This window comes from Vicugna pacos, chromosome 2 (genome assembly GCF_048564905.1).
Source record: "Vicugna pacos chromosome 2, VicPac4, whole genome shotgun sequence".
In the NCBI taxonomy this organism is placed as follows: domain Eukaryota; kingdom Metazoa; phylum Chordata; class Mammalia; order Artiodactyla; family Camelidae; genus Vicugna; species Vicugna pacos.
In genome coordinates, this window is record NC_132988.1 from 120,580,042 (window position 1) to 120,601,483 (window position 21,442).

General features: G+C 57.2%; 1 protein-coding gene across 1 annotated transcript in view; it reads left to right on the plus strand.

The window, feature by feature from the left end:
- The window catches only part of ZFYVE28 (zinc finger FYVE-type containing 28), an 87,881-nt gene extending 67,489 nt beyond the window's left edge, over nucleotides 1–20,392 (plus strand). Inside the window, exons 9-13 of the mRNA XM_072947168.1 lie at nucleotides 13,619–13,749; nucleotides 14,965–15,081; nucleotides 16,428–16,532; nucleotides 18,555–18,658; nucleotides 19,236–20,392. Of these exons, the coding sequence (XP_072803269.1) occupies nucleotides 13,619–13,749; nucleotides 14,965–15,081; nucleotides 16,428–16,532; nucleotides 18,555–18,658; nucleotides 19,236–19,367 (589 nt within the window). The 3' untranslated portion in view covers nucleotides 19,368–20,392. The remainder of the gene's footprint in view (nucleotides 1–13,618; nucleotides 13,750–14,964; nucleotides 15,082–16,427; nucleotides 16,533–18,554; nucleotides 18,659–19,235) is intronic.
- Nucleotides 20,393–21,442: the final 1,050 nt, after the last annotated feature.

Here is a 21,442-nt window from a genome sequence, read left to right on the forward strand (position 1 = left end):
CTGGCAGGACCAGGGGTCCCATCCCAGAGCCCCCCTCGCGCCTCATGCTTTGCAGTGTGCACTTGCTCTAGTTTGGGAGGAAATGAGGGATGCCAAGGACCGCAGGGCAGCTGGCCTCAGAAGGACGTCCTGGGAGCCAGAGATGGGGTCCACTGGGACTCACTAAGACATACTGGTAGCCTCCCAGCCCAGCACCCAAGACACAGATGTGGCTGGCCCCCCTCAGGCAGGGTCCACGTCCTTGACCCTAGCCGATGTGTGGAAGGTGTGACATTTGTGGTGCAGGGGCCACCCGCTGGGGGCGGCTCCAGGAGAAGGGAGCTGGCAGAGTCCGGGCCTGCAGCTCTGAGCCTCAGGGCACAACCGTTTGATGCCTCCTCCCCACAGGTCCTGGAGCAGGGCTGCAGCCCCCTGGGCCTGTCCGTCCACTTCCTGCCCAACTCCCTGCTCCTTTGGGCATCAGGGGCTGCACAGTCTGGGGGTGGGGCTGGGCTCTGAGCGGGAGTGGGGCGTGCTGGGTAAGCATAACCCCTCCTCGGACGTGTGGAGATGGTGTGGGGCACAGGCCGCACCCTCTGGGGGTCATTTCCCGCCACCCCGTGGGACCAGGAGAGTGCCTGGCAGAGCTTGTGCTCCTGCCCTCGCGGAGCCAAGTGTGACTGCGTCGCTGGGTGTGCGCAGCGGGAGGACCAGGGCCTGTCCTGGCCAAGTTCGCCTGCTGCTTTGACTGGTCAGCTGTGGAGCCTTCTGCCCAGAGAGCTTTTAAAAGCAGCAAACGCTCAGAAAGCCCGTAGGTACAAAGCAGAATGGTGACAAGGGTCCCTTCTGCTCGTGTGACGACTACCCGTGTTCAGAAAAACACACTGCGTGCACTTGCTCACCGGCATCTCCTGACTGCTCTGGAGGGCCCGCGCATCGCGCCTGCACTAAGAAGCCGCAGTGTGAAGCCTGGGTTCCCGTAGCGTAACCAGGGCCCCACTGATGTTGGGCCTCGTGCGGGGCCCGGGGCCAGCTGTGCCCTCGGAGGAGCCAGCCCGTGGCCCCCGCCCCCCACAGCTCCCTGGCTGAGAGGAGGGAGGAGGGGTTCTTGCCAGGCCTCGAGGGGGTGGTGTGGGGCCAGGGAGCACCCAGGGCGAGGGCAGTGAGCTGGGAGGCGGAGGTGAGGCATTCTGGAGGAGCCAGGCTGTCGGCAGCTGCTTCGGGGCCCTCCCCAGCGCTGCTGTGCCCCTGCCCCCGGAGCTCTGGCTTTGAGGGATGTCTCCAGGCCGTCAGTGATGATGTTGTAGCCTTGTAAGGGCAGATGTGCCAGGGCCACACAGGACCCGCCAGGTCAGCCGTGGGACCTGTGGAGGGGTCGCCGTGGCAATGCGGGGGGCCGCCTGCTGGGCCTGCAGCAGCCAGTCTCTCGGCACCAGCCCTGGAGGGGGAGCTGCCCCTTGTTTCACAGACTCACCTCTGGGGGAGTCACCGGGCGTGGGGTCACTCAGGGCGAGACAGACCTGGGAGCTGCTGGCTCTCCCTCCCTCCGGGCCCCAGGGGGACCAGCCCAGACGCCCTTCCTCCACTGATCACAGCCTGTGTTCTGGGACGGGGGGTGTGGCTCCGGTGGAGCCTTCAGTCAGCCGTGGGGCCAGGGCGGCCCAGTGAGGTGGTCGGCACTGGGCAGGGTGTCTGCTGTGGTCCTCCCTGTCTGGGAAAGCCTTGAGTTCCCGGAATTTCCTCGGCCCCTCCACGCTCTGCAGTGTCCCTGGTGACGTGGGGCTGGCTGCCGCTTCCTGGCTGTCCCCTACAAGTGTCCCAGGCGGTGTGTTCCCTCTGGATCTCCGTGATGACTGGAGAGTCCCAGGAAATCCGATCCCTGAGTCCGCGGGCTTCTGGGTGCCCAGAACACAGCCCCGGAGGTCGCCGTGGGGCCTTCGAAGAGCATGCCCACAGATGCACCTAGGGCAGGCCCTTGCCACTCCTGGGCTTGGCCCTGCCTGTGCCTGACCTTCTGGGGCTGGCTTCTTGGAGGAGGCAGTGGTGGGAGCCTGCGGCCCTGAGACCACTCCCTGACCCCCAGCCTCACAACTTGCACCACCAGCCCGTCGAGGAGGCTGTAAGTAGCCCTGTGTTACAGACCACACAGCATGAGACAGACGCCAGCACCACCATCCCACCCCACAGTGTGTCCTCCGCAGGACCCTGTTTCCCATTTTACAGCAAGTAGACACGTTCTCCTCCCCACCCCTAGCCCAGGGCCCCTCGAGGGCGGGTGCTGCTGGTCCCCTGTGTCCCCAGGCACCCAGCTCAGGGCCTCATGTCCCCCCACCCCCAGTCCTGTAGCAGATGCTCACCTGACTTCGCTGTCCTTGTCCGAGCCAGGTCCCCTTCCAGTCTCCTGGGTGGTTTTCCTGGGAGCAGCCCTGGGGCCACGGCCGGAGAGGGAGGCAGGCATTCCTCAGGTTCTGGGACCAGCAGCTCTTGTGGGGAAGTGGGCCCTGAGGCCAGAGTCGCCAGAAATGCCCCCACCCAGGGACAGACAGGCAACGGGGAGTGTGTGGAGTTGACAAACCTGCACCAACAAGATGGCGGGAAGATGGGGGTTGGGGAGCAGTGAGAGGCCTGGTCCCACCGAGGTCACAGGCAGCAGAACCAGGTCAGAACCCTGCAGGCGGCAGGTGCCGGGAGGCGGGGTCCTAGGGCCCCGTGGGCCCAGTGTGCAGGGTGGCTGGGGTCTTCATGGACTTACAGACAGGGAGGGCCACACCCCTTGCCAGGCTGTGCTGCCTCCCCCAGGAAGCCCTCCCTGCTGCCCGGTGACTGCCCACACGCAGCTGGCATAGGTGTTGGTGGGATTCTGATTACATGATAGTCGCCTCTGGCTCCCCACCTTTCCCTGACGGGCCTGGGCCGGGCAGGAGCCTGTGGGCTGGGGCAGAATCGGGCAAGGGAAAACATGAAGGGTGCCTGCAGCTCATGGGACGGCAGTGGTGATGCTGCTCAACTAGAGGCACGGCTGACCTGGTTGTCAGGCTCCTGTTCACTTACAGTCTGTGGAACCAAACTGCAGTCCTCCCGCTTCCCCGGGACGCCCCGGAGGTCCTGCTGACCTCGTGGTGGGGACAGGCAGCCGCAAGAGCTCCAGGGAGGGGAGGGCGGGGGTGGGCCACACCATGAGCGCCACGGGACCCCGCAGCATGGATCTGGGCGCGACGGTGCCTTGCTAAGAAGCTGTGTTACTCGGGCTGTGGACTTACCGCTCTGTCTCCTTGATTCTCTGGCCTAGTGGGTCCAGCGAGAAAGCACTGCAGCTCACGTGCATTTGTCACAGGCCAGGTATGTCCCCTTGTTCTTGCCAGGTGGGTGTAATGACTCCCACTTTAGAGAAGAAAATGATGAGGCTGGAGGCAGGGAGCGATCTGCCCAAGGGCACACAGCTGGTCAGCGGTGGTGCCAGGACTCGGCTCCCCCTGCACCTCCTGTCCCTCGAGGGATGGTGACCTCGGTGTGCACCAGTGTGGCACACGGAGACCGCTGCTGTTCCCATGGTCACGGGAGCCTGAGTGTGTGCCCTCTGATGTCTCACTTGTCCCCATGCCCACGTGTGTCCCTCCGTCCCCACCCCATGTACGTGACTCTGACCGTCCTGGCCCCCACCCCCTGGTCATGGTGACCTACCAGTGAGGACCAGGCCCCTTCCCTGGGCCTCTCAGGGGGCTGGTGGGGGACCCAGGTGGTGCAGAGCTAGGGCACAAGGCCCGGCTGCCCTCCCCGCCCCAGAACGATGGGCACCTGCAAGGCCACGCTGTCTGTGGGGAGGAGTTGGCTGGCAGCCCGGCTCCGCCTGGGCAGGTGGACGGTGCGGCCTGACGGGTTGTTTTCCCACAGCGACGGCCTCTCTTTAACGTGTGACACACCTGGGATTTCACTTAAAAGCCTTTTCATTTAAAATTAAAAAGGAAAAGGATTCATTTTTAAAGGAACGCCCAGACAATACGGAAGTAAATTAGACCTTCTGAAAACACGAGCTCCAGCGCAGCGTGTTCTAGAAGTGGGCTTGGAAAGCAGTGCGGAGCCAGGTCTGGGCCCTGTCGGGGTCATGTGTAGGCTGGGCTGGAATGTGTGCCCCGAGGTCAGAGCTGGGCCTCAGAGGAGGTGAAAGCAGGGCCTGCTGGGGCGGAAACACGCGTGAGGTAGCACTGGGCTGCCCTTTGGTGCCCCGTCGTCTCCGCTCCGGCCTTTGGGGGAGAAGTGTTTAGTCTCTGGCACCTGCGGTCTGTGTAGACGCTCTCAGGGGGCAGGGGGGGAGGGGGCGTCACCACCGCGCTGGGTGTGCGCCCACACAGGCGTGCGCAGATACGCACTCTCTGACATACTCTCACGTGCAAACACACACCCACACGCACCTGTGTACGTGCACCCGCACACTCACACGTACAGTCACCCACACTCAAGCTCACATCGCATGGGAGTTTCAGCGGGTGGGGCGAGGGGGACCCCAGGCCCCTGCCTGTGGAGCCGAGGGGAGTGAGGCCCTGCCCAGGGCCCAGTGCCGAAGCTTGGTCCCGCGTCACCACCAGGAGGAAGGCAGAGATTACTAGCCAGTCATTTCCTGGTCATGCCTGCCCTCCTGCTCCCAGGCCCCTCGCCCTGTCCCCTCGGGGCGCCTGAGCCGGCTGCCGGGGTGGGGACTCCTGTGAGCGACCCATCGGGGAGTGGGGATTCCCCTCCCTGCCTCCCGCTGCGCTCCTCCCGCTGGAGGAGAGGCGGTCTTCCCTGGGACACGGTGTCATTCATTAAAACCACGAGAAGAAAGCCTTGGCAATGGCTGGAGGGGCAAGGAAGCAGGAAGACCTGGTCTGTTCACAAGAAATTAGCATATTTGCTGCCCAAAGTGTCTTGTGCTGAGACCCCCGGCAGCCTGGCTGTCAGACTCATGCCATCTTGTGTGTGTTAGGGCTCCTGTAACACAGTACTACAAACTGGGGTCGGGGAGGAGGTAAACCACAGAAATTGTCTCAGTTCTGGAGGCCAGAAGGTGTCAGCCGGGCTGGTTCCTTCTGAGGCTGTGAGGGAGCCTCTGTCTCAGGCCTGTCCCTCACTCTGGTGGTGGATGGCCATCCTCAGCTTACAGGTGCATCACCCTGATCTCTGTCTTCATCTTCACATGTCATTCCCCTTCTTTGCTCGTTTGGGTCTAAATTTCCAGTTTGTAGAAGGACACCAATCACTTTGGGCTTAAGGTCATTAGTTACGGCTCATCTTAACTAATTACACCTGCAAGGACCCTATTTCCAAATAAGGCCACATTCGGAGGTCCCAGGGGTTAGCACTTCAACATGAATTTGGGGGGACACATATCAGTACATACATGCCTCCCTGTTAAATCCTTGTCATAGTAGAATGGATGGGTGGATGGACAGACAGCTTATTGGCTGGAAAGGTGGATGGATGGACAGATGGATAGATAGGTGGATGGGTGGATGGATGGATAGATAGATGGATGGGTGGATGGGTGGATGTCTTTTGCAAGGAGCAGCTAGCAGGGCCCAGGCTGGCTCACTAGAATTGCTATGTGGTTGTGCAAATGCCCAAACTATCACACCCAAGCATACTTACCCTGGGCCTCTGGAGCCCATCAGCTCCTCGTGGTGCTCCTTGGTTTCCCCTAATTAGGCCTTTACAAAGGGTTTCAAAGGCTCACGGATGCACCTATGTAAGAAGCACCTTGCAATGCTATTAGTTTTTCCAGCTTCTCTCTCTGACTGACCCCTAGAGGTTCAAGAAGACAAAGTGCCTTTTTTCTGTCAAAAGGCCATTTTTTTCCTACTCTGACAGTGGAATCAGACACTTGTTCACATGTGCCTTTGGAGAAGTGCACTTTGGAAAGTTTGCTGCAGTGCTGTGCCCTGACTTTGACCGTGACTAAAGACGCAAGCTGGACAAAACCTCCGGCATTGATAGAACCGCTTGGAATTGCACTGGACTCAGTGCTAGAACAATGGCACTTCCTAGGACTTCAGCCCAAGTGGGGTCGTTACAGGGAACTGCCTTCTGCGAGAGTGGCGGGAAGCAGAACTGGGCATCAGCCACAGAAGGTGCTGGAGTCTCCGACACCCAGGTGACCAGGCAGGCTTAACACTGAGTGACTGGCTGGGTGTGTCTGGCTCCTCTGTGAGGCAAGGGGAGCCCTTGGCAGGTGGGTGCCCCTCACTCCTTCGGCCTCGGTCTCTCACGCTCTCTTTCCCTCTGCATCTCAGGTTCCAGCCACATCCCACCCTCACTGCTCTTGCACTCACCATGGCCACAGACCCGCTGGGCATCAGCCAGCTTCTCAGCTCTGTCTTGTTAATGTGTGTGGCTCTCCCGCTAGGCTGGGCTCTTGGGGGACACACACAGGGTCTGATGCATCCCTGGGACCCTCTTCCATGTCCCCACCCTGCCTGTCCAGCAGCTGCCCATGGAGGATCAGCACCTTCCAAAACGGTGGCCCTGGGCAGTGTTGCTGGGGCTCCATGCAGTCCGGGAGAGCGGGCTGAACTGGACAGGCCCCAGGCCTGGGCCCCAGGTGGAACTCCAGGCCCACTGCAGTTTGCTGCTCTCTTGTTCCCTGGGGTCGGCCTGGGGGAAGCACCTGACTGGTTTTCCTGCCCTGGACCAGTTTCTTTATGGAGCTTTTGGCTCTTTTTCCATCCGTACCCTACCCCACCAACACACACGCACACGAACATGCACACAAACACATAGACACACACAGACACACAAACACACATAGACACACACAGATACACAGATGCACACACACAGACACAGACATACACAAACACACACACACACCTGCTCTGCAGCGCCGCAGGTGAGGGCCTGGGGCTGGGACAGTAGTCCTCCCTTTGGCCCCCCACCTCCTGTGGGCCGGCCTGGGGCTTAGCCCGCTAGAAGAGCTCCCTCTTCTGTGGCACCATCGGAAGCTCTGGCTTCACAGCTCTCCAGGCTCCACTGAAGTCAGGGCCCTTCCCCACAGCGGCACACCGTCCAGAAAGGCTTCCGCCTCCGGGGCCTTACCAGAGGGGCTGGGGCTGCAGGGCTGAAGCCTTCCCGGGCTGCCTTCTGCCTCCTCTTAGAAACAAGCCTGAGCCACAGGCAGGCTGCAGCCCTTCCTCCCCCGGCGTAACAGTGGCTCTGAGCACACCCGTCGCACATGGCCATGGGGGACTCTGGAAAAGACGCACAGCCATCGCCCTGCTGCTCAGATCGGTGTCACGTCAGCGCTCTGCCTTGCCTGCATTTCCCAGTGTCTCATTTGTGTGTGTATGATGTCTCTAACTTTTCACACGCTACCTATTTCATATTTCAGCATTTCCAGCATCACTAACTATCCTACCAAGTGGCAACCGTATGACTGTGATAATTTACTGAATCAACCCACTCTTGATGGGCATTTAGCTTGAACCATTTCTTGAGTTTGCTAGATATTACAAGAAAAACATTCTTTTATTCTTTTTAAAGTGTACAAGTCAGTGGTTTTCAGTATATTCCCAGAGTTGTGCACCTGTCACCACTACCTAACCTCAGAACTTTTTCATCCCCCGTAAAGAAGCCCCAGCTCATTGTCTCCTCCCTTCAGCGACTGGCAACCATGCCACCATTAATCTACTTTCTGTCTCTGTGGACTTGCCTAGTCCAGACTTCTGAAAGGAAAAAAGTCGTATGCGATGTGACCTTTGTGGCCGGCTTCTGTTACTCCGCTCATGCTGTAGTGCCCAGCAGCGCCGCACTCCTTTCAGTGGCTGACAATTAATTCCGCCCTGCGGCCAGACCACGTTTTGCTTATCCAGCCATCAGCTGACGGACATTTGGGTTGTTCCATCTTTTTGGCTAGTAAGTAGGAACATCCACGTACGATGTTTTGTGTGAATGCGTTTCAATTCTCTTAGGTAGGGACCTCGAGGTGCAGTTGCCAGGTCAGCCTGCACGAGGAGCTGCCAAACTGTTTTCGGGGGTGCCCGTGACATTGGAGATTCTCCTCCATACCTTCACCCACACTTGTTGTTTTCTGTTTTCTTTTTAAATTATTATAGTCATTGTGATGGGTTTAAAATATCACATGGTCATTTTAATTTCCGCTTCCCAGGTGACTGATGATGCTGAGCATCTTTTCGTGTGTTGACTGGCCATTTGTGTGTCTTTTCACATCCTTTGCCCGTCCTTTAGTTGGGTGATTTATCTTTTTATTGTTCACTTGTAAGAGTTCTTTCTATCCATCGGATACTGTACCCTTGACAGATTCCCCTTCTGTGGGTTGTCTTCTCACTTTCTTGATAGTGTCTTTTGAAGCACGAGAGTTTTTAAGTTTAATTTTTGTATGAATGTATGTTTCAGTTCTCCTGGGTAAACACCTTGAATTGGAATTGCTGGGTCACACTGTGTGAGGAACTTCTGAACAAGGTATCTGTCTTTAGTTGCTGTGTTTTTGAAGCCACATCGAACAAACTATTGCCTAATCCAGGCCCACAAAAATGTATGTTTCTTTTCTAAGAATTTTAGAGTTTTAGCTCTTTCACACAGGTCTTTGATCTCTTTTGAGGTTATTTTTGTGTATGGTGTACGGTGAAGTCTCACCTCATTCTTTTGTATGTGGAAATGCAGTTTTCCCAGAGCCACTTAATAGACTTTTTCTACTGAAATATATTGATTTATGATATTATGCTAGTTTCAGATTACAACATAGTGATTCAGTATTTTTATGGATTATACTCCATTTAAAGTTATTATGGGGGGAGGGTATAGCTTAGTGGTAGAGTGCATGCCTAGCATGCACAAGGTCCTGGGTTCAATCCCCAGTACGTCCTCCAAATATAAGTCAATAAACCTAATTACCCCCCCCCAATAAAATTTTAAAAATAAAATTAAAATAAAATTAAAAACAGAAGAGTTTTAAAAATAGAGTTATTATATTTCTTTTTTTTAATCTTTTTGTGGGGGAGGTAATTAGGTTTACTTATTTACTTTTGATGGAGGTGCTGGGGATTGAACCCAGGACCTTGTGCATGCTAAGCACACACTCTACTAAAGTCATTATAAAATACTAACTTCCCTGTGCTGTACAGTATATCTTATAGCTTGTTTATTTTATAGTTTGTACCTCTTAGTCCCCTACCCCCTTCCTCTCACCACTGGTAACCACTAGTTTGTTCTCTATATCTGAGTCTATTTCTGTTTGATTATATTCCTTCATTTTATTTTTTAGATTCTATATATAAGTGATAATATGCAGTATTTGTCTTTCTCTGTCTGACTTATTTCACTAAATAATGCCCTCTGCATTGATCCATGTTGCTGCAAATGACAAATTTTCATTCTTTTTCATGGCTGAGTAATATTCCAGTGCACGTGCATGCACACGTGTGTGTGTGTATCATCTTCTTTATCCAGTCATCTGTTGATGGACACGCAGGTTGCTTCTATGTTTTGGCTATTGTAAATAGCGCTGCTGTGAACACTGGGGTGCATGTGTCTTTCCAGATTAGAGTTTTTGTTTTCTTTGATATATACCCAGGGGTGGGATTGCTGGATCATGTGGTATTTCTATTTTTAGTATTTTGAGGAACCTCCATACTGTTTTCCACACTGACTGCACCGATTTACATTTCCATCAACAGTGTAGGAGGGCTCCCTTTTCTCTACAGCCTCACCATCGTTTGTTATTTGTGGCCTTTTTGATAATAGCCATTCTGACAGGTGGGAAGTGATAGCTCATCGTGGTTTTGATGTGCATTTCTCTGATTGTTAGCAGTGTTGAGCGTCTTTTCATGTGCCCATTGGCTATCTGTATGTCTTCTTTGGAAAATTGTCTGTTCACGTCTTCTGCCCAGTTTTTAATCCAGTTGTTTAATTTTTTGATGTTGAGTTGTATGAGCTGTTTATATATCTTGGATATTAACCCCTTACCAGTCATGTCATTTGCAAATATTTCCTCCTGTTCAGTAGGTTGTCTTTTCATTCTGTTGATGGTTTCCCTTGCTGTGCAAAGCCTTTTAAGTTTAATGAGGTACCGTTGGGGTTTTTGCTTTTGTTTCCTTTGCCTCAGGAAACAGATCCAAAAAAATATCATAATGATTTATGTCAAAAAGTGTTCTACCTATGTTTCCCTCTAGCAGTTTTATGGTTTCCGGTCTTACATTTAGGTCTTTGATCCATTCTGAGTTTGTTTTTACATATGGTGTTAGAGAATGCTCGAATTTCATTCTTCACATGTAGCTGTCTGGTTTTCCCAGCCCCGCTTATTGAAGAGACTGTCTTTTCTCCAACCCAGCACTGTTTTTTGAAAAGGCTGTCCTTTCCTTATTGAACGTCTGGGCACTCTCTGTGAAAGTCAGCGGCCCGTAAATGCACGGGTTTGTCTCTGCACCTGCAGTTCCATCCCATCGTCACATCTCCTGTGCCAACGCCACACAGTCTTGGTTGCTGTAGTTTCACATTACATTTCAAATCATGGGTGTGAGTCCTCCAGTTTTGTTTTATTATTTTTCAAAGTGTTTTGGCTGTCCTGAGTCCTTGCATTAATGTATGAATTTTAGGATCGGCTTGTCAACTTCTGCATGGAAAAAAGAGGCAGCTGACATTTTAATATGGGTTGCATTGAGACTGTTGATCATTTAGGGAGTGTTGCCATGTCAACAATATTAAATTCCTCCAGTCCATGAACATATGATGTCTCTGCTTTTATTTAGGTCTTATTTTATTTCAATGGCATTTTGTAGTTTTCGGTGTATAACTCTAGCACTTTTTTTTGTTAAATTTATTCCAGATAATTTAAATCTTTTTTTGGAAGGGATATTGAGGTTTATTTATTTTTAGAGCAGGAACCGGGGATTGAACCCAGGACCTTGTGCATGCTAAGCATGTGCTCTACCACTGAGCTAGACCCTCCCCCTCCAAATATTTTTAATCTTTTTTGATGCTATTACAAATAGGATTGTTTCTCAATTTCGTTTTTAGTTTGTTTACTGCACTGTATCTTAATATAACTGAGTCTTTAACAGTGACAGCTTTACTGATGTGTAGTCTCTATACTACAAAGTTCAGCTTTTAGAAGTGTGTCATTAATGGCCTTTAGCGTGTATTTGCTCTTCGCCTGCTGTGTTGAAGCCTGACCCATCCGCTCCCCTTGCCACTTGGGCGTCTTCCATTGCCTTTCCTCTGCTCTCCCCTGCCCGAAATCTTTTTTTCCTGTTTTGAATTTTGGCAAAATATATGTAATATAAAATTTATTATTTTAACCCTATTTAAGGGTACAGTGGCATTATGCACATTCACCATGTTGTATAACTATCAGCACTGTCTATTCCCAGAACTGTTTTGTCGTCCCAAACTGAAACTCTGTCCCCATTAAACAGTAACTCTTGACTTTTCCTCCTCCAGCCCCTGGCAGCCACCATTCTGCTCTCTGCTTCTGTGACTTTGACTCCCCTGGGGACCTCATGTAAGGGGGATAACACAGTATTTGTCCTTTGGGGACCGACTTACTTCACTGAGTATAATGTCCTCAAGGTTCATCCACATGGTAGCAGGTGTCAGAATGTCCTTCCTTTTTAAAGCAGAAAAATATTCCATTGTGTGGCTGGATTACATTTTATTGATCTGCTCATCTGTTGATGAGCACTTAGGTTGTTTCTACCTTTGGGCTGTTATGAATAATGCTGCTGTGAAGTTTGTAAGGGTTTGTTTGGGTCCCTGCTTTCAAATCTTGTAGGTGAGGCTGTGGACTGAGACTGGGGTACTGATGGAAGTTGACCCCCTGGACAATAAATTCTGTCACCTTTCCTTACTCAGCTCCCAGGATAGGAGCAGCCAGGCCCACCCCCCGCCCTGGGGGCTTAGTCTCTGGAACTGGCAGTCTGGGAGCGGAGAAGTGGAGATCACAAGGGTGCCAGCGCAGCAGTGAGCCCAGCCTCCCTGCCAGCCTCCCCGCCAGCCTCCCAGCGCCCCTCTGTGCTCCAGTGAAACATTAAATACTTGTAAAGGAATGTCCAAGTCATTGAAATGTGCCGATAAATCGCACAGTCACGCACCCGCACTCGACAGAGGGAAGGGAACCCCTGAAGCCCGTCTGGGGCGCCTTCCTGCCCCACCCACTCTGCACTGAATCCTCAAACACGTCACACCGTAAGCTTCCTGGTAGTTTTATCCCAAGGCACGTACCCCTAAGTAAGACATTAGGCAGCTGTGCATGCTTCTCTGTGGTGTCAGGGGAGGCACGCAGTGTGGGGGTCCTTTATGTCCACAAGGGGCCAGAGCTGCTCACCCGCCTGGATCAGGCCAGCCGTGGTGAGAGGAAATCACAGTTGCTCTTCCTCCCTCGCTAGTGGGTTTTTGCTGGAACTTCCGGAGCTGCCCAGAGGATTCTGTCATGTCTGCAGATGCACAAAGGCAGAGTCTTGGGTGTGTACTGGCCACAGACCCTCGGCTGCACTCAGACGGTGCCAAAGCAACTCTGCAAAGTCACTGCACCAGTTTACACGCCCACCAGCAACGTGAGGGTGGCCGCTGCTCCACCTGTCACACCAGGTGGCCTTTTAGTGCCTCCCTGGAAAATAGGGATCCCGTGCATTTGAGGCGTGGGTCTGGCATGAAACAGACCAGAAAAGGGAGAACGGACTGTGCAGGCCAGCCAAGGCAACTTTAAAAAAAATTGTAATGAATGTTTGTAAATAGATAAAAGATTTCACATCCATGAAACAACAGAGAGAACAGAAAATTAAATGCCTGGTAGGAGCAGGGAGGGTATAGCTCAAGCAGTAGGATGCATGCTTAGCATGCATGAGGTCCTGGGTTCAATCCCCAGTACCTCCTCTAAGACTAAATAAAGAAATATACATAATTACCTCCCCTAGCAAAAAAACCAAACACACACTGGTAGCAAAAATGTCAAGGGGAAAATTGGGGAGGGGGAGAGGAAGAAATTTCCCAGAATGTAGGACAAAAACGACAGGAAGACAGAGGTAAATAATCTGAGAGCCAGAGGGTCAGCAGACACTCCCCCCCCCGGAGCTGGGAGGGGGGCAGCTGGACACCCTAACTCAGTACAGGCTTGACTGCGCTACGACTTCGGCACAAGGAGCTGAGCACTCCCACGGAGAGACCACGAGGAAGTGGAAGGGAAGTGTGTGGCCACGAGTCTGAAATCTGATGGGGCCACGCCCCCTCCGGAGGCTCCGGGGGAGGTTCCTTCCAGCTTCTGGTGGCTCCAGGCGTCCTCTGGCTCGTGGCACCACCCAACCCCTGTGTTGTGGCTCCTTAGCCCCCTCAGCTCCCCTGTGAACTGGTGTAGAGACACCTGCCATTAGGCTAGGGCCGCTGCCAGGGCATCCCAGATGGCCTCCGCACCCTTACCTTGCCTTGGCTACAGCTGCAAAGAGCCCTATTCCAAACAAGGGCACGCTTGCGCAGGCCCTGCGAGCACTCTCGGGGGGGGGGCAGCCCACTGCAGGGGGTATGGGCATGGCAGGTGCGGCGGCTCTTGCCGGGAAGTCGGCACATGGAGTGAAGCCCAGAGCACTCCTGGGCGTTAGCACAGAGCTTGCCTTCACTCGCCGCCCCCACCCCAAGCCCCCATGTCTCCCTCTGTGCACAGCAGCCCCACAGCCGGTTCCTGCTCCTCAGACAAGACCGGACCAGAGGTAGCCCCCGCAGCCACGAGAGAGAAGATCCGGTCCAGGTTCCACGGAAGCCACGACCTGATCCACCGCCTGTTTGTCTGCATTTCAGGTGCCACATCTGGGCCTGAGGCGGGGCCTGGGGACACATGGGGGCTGTGCTTTAGCAGAACAGCTGCTGCCGGGGGCAGGGGGCCCCCCACTGATGTGGGGGCCCCAGTGGTGCCGGCGCTGTGTGAGCCCTGCGATGGCCCCGGTGCCCGGGAAAGCGGAGGGCGTCCTGCATCAGGCCCCCCCGGCGACAGGCAGCCCCTCAGCTGCCCCAGGCTGGTTCTGTTCAATTTGTGTCTCAGATGTCGTTGCACATCCTGACTGACTGTTTCCTTTCTTCTCTGGGACAGTGAGCAGAGGAGGGTGAAGGGGAAGATGACTGTTTAGTCTCCCAGGGTAATTTGGAGAGGGGAGTGAGCACAAAATGTGTCTTTTAAACGTTTTCCTTCAGTTTCATGAGTTTTAAAGAACTGCAGCGGTCACATGGTTCAGAAGTATAACCGCTGTGCCATGAAGCCCCCTCCCTGGGCTCCGCACGCCATTCTCGGCCGCCAGGGCTGGCGCTCAGACTCAGACAGCGCTCGTCCTGCAGGCCAGCGTTTCCTCAGCGCCCTGGGCCTGCAGGTGGACGGACAGGGCAAGGGGCAGCTGCGGGGCAGCCTGTGAGCTGGCAGACACAGCAGGGTCAGGGTCTTAATCCCGGGGTGGGGGTGTCGCTGAGGTGGCCACAGGGTATCCGTATTCTAGTGGGATATGTACAGCTACCCCCTCGCTTTGCTGTGGATCACAGCCAATTCGCTCCCTGAAGGGCTAGCATTGCTTTCCACTGAGAAGGGCTGAGTGCACCTGCTGAGGGACGAAGGAAAGCTCTGCAGGTGGGGGTGGGGGGAGCGTTGTCCTGCTGGGTGGAGGCTTGGGGGTGGGCAGAGGAGCCAGGCGCTGGGCCCTGTGTCTGGACAGGATCCGCCCTCGGCTCCCCAGCCACATGGAACACCGCGGGGGCCCTGCAGTCAAAGGTTACTTGGGGCCCAGTGTTTGCGGGGGGCAGGGCACAGCTAGATGCTGGGTGGCCGTGAGGCACAGGGCTGCCGTCAGGGTGGGCACAGCGAGGGGCTTGGTAAGGGGCCAGGGCCGCTTAACGGTTGTGGCTGTGACCCTGCGGATAAGGCCTCTCCCTGTCCCTGCTCATCTGGGTACACACTGGTCTTGGACCGTGAGCCCTGGTGGGGTTTCACCAGCCAGCAGCACCTGACCCCCACCTTGGTCCTCCCCCTAGGGGTGGCCGACCAGCTGCAGACCAACTATGCCAGCGACCTGAGGAGTATTCTCAAGACCCTCTTCCAGGTCATGGCCACCAAGCCGGAAACAGATGACAAGGAAAAGTTAAAGAAGGGTGAGTGCAAGCTGGGGACAGGCTCTGACAGGAGGCAGGGCCTGCGGAAGCCCACGCTCCTAGCCCGGGGCAGATATGGCCTCTGCTCGGTCCCCCTGCTTTTATATGACGGGCCACAGCACAAACGGCCACCACCAGCAGTGCTGGGCTGTCTGCTGGGGGGCTGAGGGGTGCACATTCCAGGCCCTGGGCACCCTGAGAGGGCCCCTGCCTGGAGAAGTGGCCCCACCCCGCAGCGTTGCAGGCGGTCACAACCCCACATGACTTGTGCGTGCCCCACCTGCTCCTCCCCTCTGCACCTGCCCCAGCAAGGTCGCCTGCATTTTGGGGTGACGGCCGGGACGCAGGGTGCCCTTCCTCTTGGAGACGAGACCCAGAAGAGGCATAGTGTCACTTCCACTGAATTCCATCTGTCAAAGCAGCCAGAGGCCAGCCCAGAGTCAGGGAGGGGCCGTGGCTCCACCGCTTCAGGGGGCGTGGCTGTCTGTGGCCTCCCTCACATGCTAACACACGCTGAAGCGTGCTCTCGTCCATGTCTTCACACCTCGCATACACATGCGTGCACACAGGCTCATACACGCAGGCGTGCCCCCACATGCACACGTACAGGATGGAGTTCCCTGGCAAGGGAGCAGGGGTCAGGGCAGGGGAGGAGAAGGCACAGGGAACTTGGCCCCTAGCTCCCTGGAAGGCTGTGGCGGGTTCCAGTGAGGGGAGGGGGACTGACCCTTGCTTGCCTCCCCCCCACCGGACTGAGGCTCTTGCTCTGGCCAAGTGGCCCCTCATCACAGGGGCTTCTGTGCAGGAACATCTGGGAATTCAGGGCAGCCAGCTAGCCCTGGAGTCCACCCCCCAGCCTGGAGGGCACGTCCTCGCCCACAGAGAGGAGGAGCAATCTGTCCTGTGTGCCAACCCAGGTCTGCCTCCCAGTGTCCTTACCACCAGGCCACACTGCTCCCACCTGCCAGGGAATTCTGGGCACAGCTCAGAAAGGGCGGGGCTGTGGACTGCCTCTGCAAGCAAGGAGGGTGGGCCCCGGAGCCAGGGCCAGGCCGTGTCCCCTGCCTGCCCTGGGGGTCACGGTCCAGGGGCACCTGATCACACACAGACAGTGGAGGGGCCCACTGGGAGGACCAGCTACTCGCCTGAGGGCACTCAGATGGAAAGGCCCCTGCCAGGGTCAGCACCCAGCTTGTGGGGCGGCGGGCAAGGCCTACGGTGACTCACTCTACTCCCTGTGCAGGACTCCGAGTGTGGGGCTGCTGCCCCCTGCTGGCAGCACCCACGTGCGCCTACCAGGGACGGGTGGTGCCCATTGACCCCAGCGGCCACCCTCTTTCTTCCAGTCACCCAGACCCTGCGGAGCGCAGCCTTGGAGGATTGCGCCCTGTGCCAGGAGACCCTGTCATCCTCCGAACTTGCAGCCAAGACCCAAGACGGGGACTTGGAAGGTGCGTGAGGGGCTGGGGGCAGGGACCCAATGCGCTGCGGGCTGATCAGAGAGCAGGGGCCCTGTCTGGATGTTTCTACCTCTCTGCCCTGACGGAGGCTGCATGCAGGCAGCGCTCTACCAGCGAGGCCTCTCCCCAGAGGCCGTCTAGGCATGTGGCTTCTCAGGGGGAGGCATCCTCTTACTCCAGCATCTTTACTCAGCTCCCAGGGTGGGCACAGCCCTCTTAGCCACTCCCACAAACCTCAGGCCCATTATTGAACACCTCAGCCTGGGGGCCCGAGGGAGGGTGTGCAGAGCAAGGAGATGCCAGCGTCCAGGCCTCTGGCTGCAGCTGGAGGTGGCTGGTCCCAGGGCACAGGCACACACCTCACCCCTAGTACTTGCCTGCACCCCTTGTCCCCCATCAGCCTGGAGGTCAGCCGGCTGGAGGCCCGGTGGTTTGACAGTCAGCAGAGGAGCATCCAGGGTGGGTTGAGGGCAGCACATCTGTGGGGAGGGTGTGGCTCAAGGCTTTGAGGGGCTGGAGGCCTGGGCGAGGCTCTGAGACGGGTGACGGCAGACAGCCCTGAGCAGGTGTCCAGTGTGACTGGAGCCAAGAAGGAGGCTGGGTAGGCCAGAGGTCACAGTGCTCCGTGTGCCTGGTGGGCTGGGCTCGCCCGCTGGTCCTGGCACAGGGCCTCCCTCCTGCTGCCTGGCACCCGGCTGTGCAGTGAGGCTGCCTGTCAGGATCCTCTGAGGGTGACCAGCCTCCCTGCTTCCTCCGGGCCCTGAGCCTCAGGCTTCTCCACCATCTGATGGAACTGACATGATGCTATAAAGAGCCTGTCAGGAACTTGGAACCCCCGCTCGAGGAGGCATGAAAGAGTGAGCTGCAAGGTCTGCAGGGGCCCAGCCCACGGCCAGGGCCATGTCCCCTCTGTGGGCTGCCTGTCCAGCCCCTGCCTGGACTTGGCTCCTGGGGGGCCCAGCCTCAACCAAAGTGGGTGCCAGGCCCGGGAAGCCCTCGGGACCCTCACTGTCCTCCTTAGGCAAGGGTCTTGCCTCCCAACCCACCAGTGCCATCCAGGGCGTCACTTGGGCCAGCTGAGGAATTTCCACGGGGGTGGCAGCATGAGACTCAACCTCCCTGTGGTGGGGGGCGTAGAAAGGAGCCTGGAGAGCTGGGGGAGGGTCCTGGCGGGGGAGGGGCAGCTCCTCTGGAGCAGGTGGGGGAGGAGGAGGGCGAGAGGGAGGCGAGGGGGCCCAATGGGTGGGTGGCCTTGCTGAGCCCCACCGGGAGAGGGTGGCCAGGAGAACCCTGGGCTCACGCTGAGGCCCAAGGGAGCCGTCCGAGGTGTCTGATACCCCTGAGGGTGTGGTGCTGGCCTCGGGGCTGGTGCATGGTGGGATGGGAGGAGAGCGCCTGTCTGTCAGAGCAAGCTGGCTTCTCCCAGTGACAACAAGCCCCTGAAGTCCAGAGCAGATTCCCCAAGGACGCCCCCACGTGCCCTGCCTGGGCTACTCAGGTGTCGAGAGGGGCAGGGCATTTACCTGGGCCCTTAGTGCCCACCCCTGCCCCGACCCCCACCGAGAACCTGAGAGCTGCCCTGGAGCTGGGGTGGGCTGAGCTGCAGGGGCACCTGGGGCAACAGAGCATTGACTGAGGGGTCAACAGAGGGGGCTGATGGCATCATTTCTTAGCCCCCACCTTTGCCCAAGGGCCCTGCTGGGCTGGCTGCTGTCAGGGATAGGCTTGGGAGAGGGTTACCCCCGTGCACACTCTCTGCCCATGCCCTGGCCCTGGGGTGAGGCACGGCCAACAGCTGCAAAGACTGACCTGTCCATGGGACATGATCAGTTTCCTGAAACCGTAGCCAGTAACAAGTCTTGGGGAGGACTGAGGGGGTGAGGGTCTCCTGGGCTCACCCCACAGAGGCTCCTGCACACCTGCCAGCCTCCAACCCACCCCAGCCCACTGGCCCCCACTGCCGCCACGGCACAGCTCCTTCTGGCTGACGTGTCCCCAACTCTTCTGTCACAGACCCGCCTGAGTGGGTCCCGGATGAGGCCTGTGGCTTCTGCACCGCATGCAAAGCCCCCTTCACGGTCATCCGCAGGAAGCACCACTGTCGCAGCTGCGGGAAGGTAGGTGGGGCGCAGTGGCCGGAGGTTGTCCCACAGCACCAGGACCTGTAGCTGTAGGCATCCCCAGGGACCATCCGGATTCAGCGCACAGGTCTGGAAGTCAGGACCAATGTACTGGGAGGCTGGCAAGGCCTCTGAGGTCCTTGTACAGACACCCTGAGCCCCGGGCTCTGCTCTAACTTGGCACAGGGCATGGGCTCCAGGCGCTCAGCTCACTGGGTCCGATGGTGCAGTGCCCAGTACCGGCCACATGAGAGCTGGGGATGAGGAGGGGAAGAAGGGTCTGAATAGAGGCCTGCAGGAGCCTTGGTGTGGAGCTGAGACCCACTCCACCGGCCTGGCCTCCTGGGGCCAAGACCTATTCCAGGCTTTCCTGAAGGCTCCAGTCCCACAGGGGGAGCTTCAAGACCCCCACCCACTCACGCTCTCCCTGGTCTGCGTGGGAGGAATGTGCAGCTAGGCTGGGGTGCTCAGGGCTCCGATGCTGTCCTGGCTGCACCGTCCCTAAGAGGCCCAGGTCAGGAAGGGTGAGGACCCCCCCCAGCTCACCGTCCCTGCCGCCGCCTCTGCCTTCCAGATCTTCTGCTCCCGCTGCTCCTCGCACTCTGCGCCCCTGCCCCGCTACGGGCAGGTGAAGCCGGTCCGCGTGTGCACGCACTGCTACATGTTCCACGTCACACCCTTCTACAGCGACAAGGCGGGCATATGACACGGCGCCAGGTGCCCCTCAAACCCACAAGGGCCCAGAAGGACTCCAGGAAGGAGGCACCGAGGGCCCGCGCTCCCGCCTCCCCCGTCCAGGCCGCTGGGCGCAGGAGGGCTGCCACTGCATCTCACCCAGCTGCTGCTGCCGCCGCTGCAGGGCTGCAGGCCTCCCAGACTTCCGGAATGTCCAGTGCCTCCCTGCCCGTGGGGACCCAGGCCAGCTGCAGGGGCCGACAGGAGGGCAGCTTCAGCAGCGGGGGACATGGGGGGGCCAGGCGCCTGGGCAGCCGTGGGCTCGTCTCCTGCCTGCCCCTCTGCCCCAGCCCCCCTGCACTGCTGCCTCGAGCCTCAGCCACAGCAGAAGGCCCGCTCTTGATGGGGGAAGTGGGGTTAGTGTCTGAGTTCCAAGCAGCCTCAGAACCTGGGGCTAAATCCGGGGCAGCTGGTGGACACCCGGGGAGAGGGACCTGGCCTCAGGGCTCCGCAGGGCTTCCCTGTGTGCTAACCAGACCAGAAAGACCAGGCTGTCCATGCTGTCCCCAGGGCCCGGAGCCCATGGTCCCCCACCCAATTCTCCCCACCCCATTCCCCTCAGGACCTTGTCTAAACAACACGAGTCTCATTTCTTCTCAAACAGGGAAAATGCAGAAGCCAACACAGTGGTCCTCTGGGCAAGCAGGTGTGCCCGCCGTCTGCCCGCCCTGGCCCACCAGCTGACGGGGAGGGTCAGGAGGCGGGCAGAGGTTTCCCAGCATCTGAAGCAAGGACTCACTGGGTGGCTGAGGCCCACTGGACGTTGCCCACTTGGCTGCCACTACCCCCTTCCCTCCGCACCCCCGGGGCCCTGGCCCGCCCCCTCAGACTCCAGAGTGGCCCCGGCCCCAGCACGGACGCCTCCTCAGGCTTAAATCTCAGGCTTCACATTGCAGTGATGATTGCAGTTTTATTTTTAGAGAGATGACACACCTCCGGCTTCTTTTATAGGATAAAATCCAATGACTGTTGAACAGCGGACAAAAACGGCTTCTGTGGGGGAAGAAAAGTATGTAACGGAGGGCATATTATGTATTGAGATTGTTTTTATTTTCTAAATGCTGTAATTCAAAACCATTTCCATAAATCTATTTAAGGATTGCAGACGCTTTTATTTCTTGTGTGAACTACGGGTGGACTCCTTTTTTTCAGTCTGGGACGTGATGGGGCTGTTACTAGAGTGCATTCTCCTCTAGGAAGCTGGGGGCTTCCGGACTCTTGGGACAGTCAAAGGGCAGGACTTGGCTCCCCACCAGCCCCCAGGAGAAGGGTGGTCACCTGGACCCCACCCCTCCCCCCACTGCACCCCACAACCTGCGATAGTCTCCCCACTGCCTGCCCACCCTGCTCAGCTCCTGGTCTCATGTTCTTTAGCTCAGACCCCTGGCCAGTGCATGTGTTGGGGTGGACAGTGCTCTTGGACACTCCACTTCAGAGCCTCCCCACCCTAGTGGTCCTGGTCTACACCCCCACGCTGCAGGGGCTGCCCGCTGGAGTGCCCTGAACAGCATGCAGGAAGGCAGACCAAACCCGAGGGTCGCCAAGGCGACGGGGCCTTCCTCAGGTCTTGGAGGCTGAGCCCCTGGGACCTGAGTGCCCAGTCCCTCTGAGAATAGGGGCACGGCTGCAAGATGTCCAGCGGCCACCATGCCCATTTTCTTTCTAGTCGGTGAGAAAGTGTGTCAGGACACGGGGCTCCTCTCAGCAGTGCTGGGTTCTCTGGGAGCAGAGAGAAGTGGCATCCAGGGAGACCTGGTGTCTCTAGCTGCCCAAGCCGGGTCCCATCTGGACAGAGTCCCTCCCATCCCTGTGGATGGCTGCACCGGTGTCTGGCTGGACAGCAGTGCCTTCTGGAACGTCAGCTGCCTAGGGTGACCAACCCCTGCCAGGAGCCTGCCTCACCCCTCTTCCCAGGCCACGCGCAGTCCTGGGAAGGAGGCCACCGTGTGCTTCAAAACCAGCCCCCATGAGCTTCTGGGGACAGGCGGAGGCCCTGGGCCTGGCCGGGCCACCAGGTGTTCTCAGGACCCGGACACAGCTGGCAGC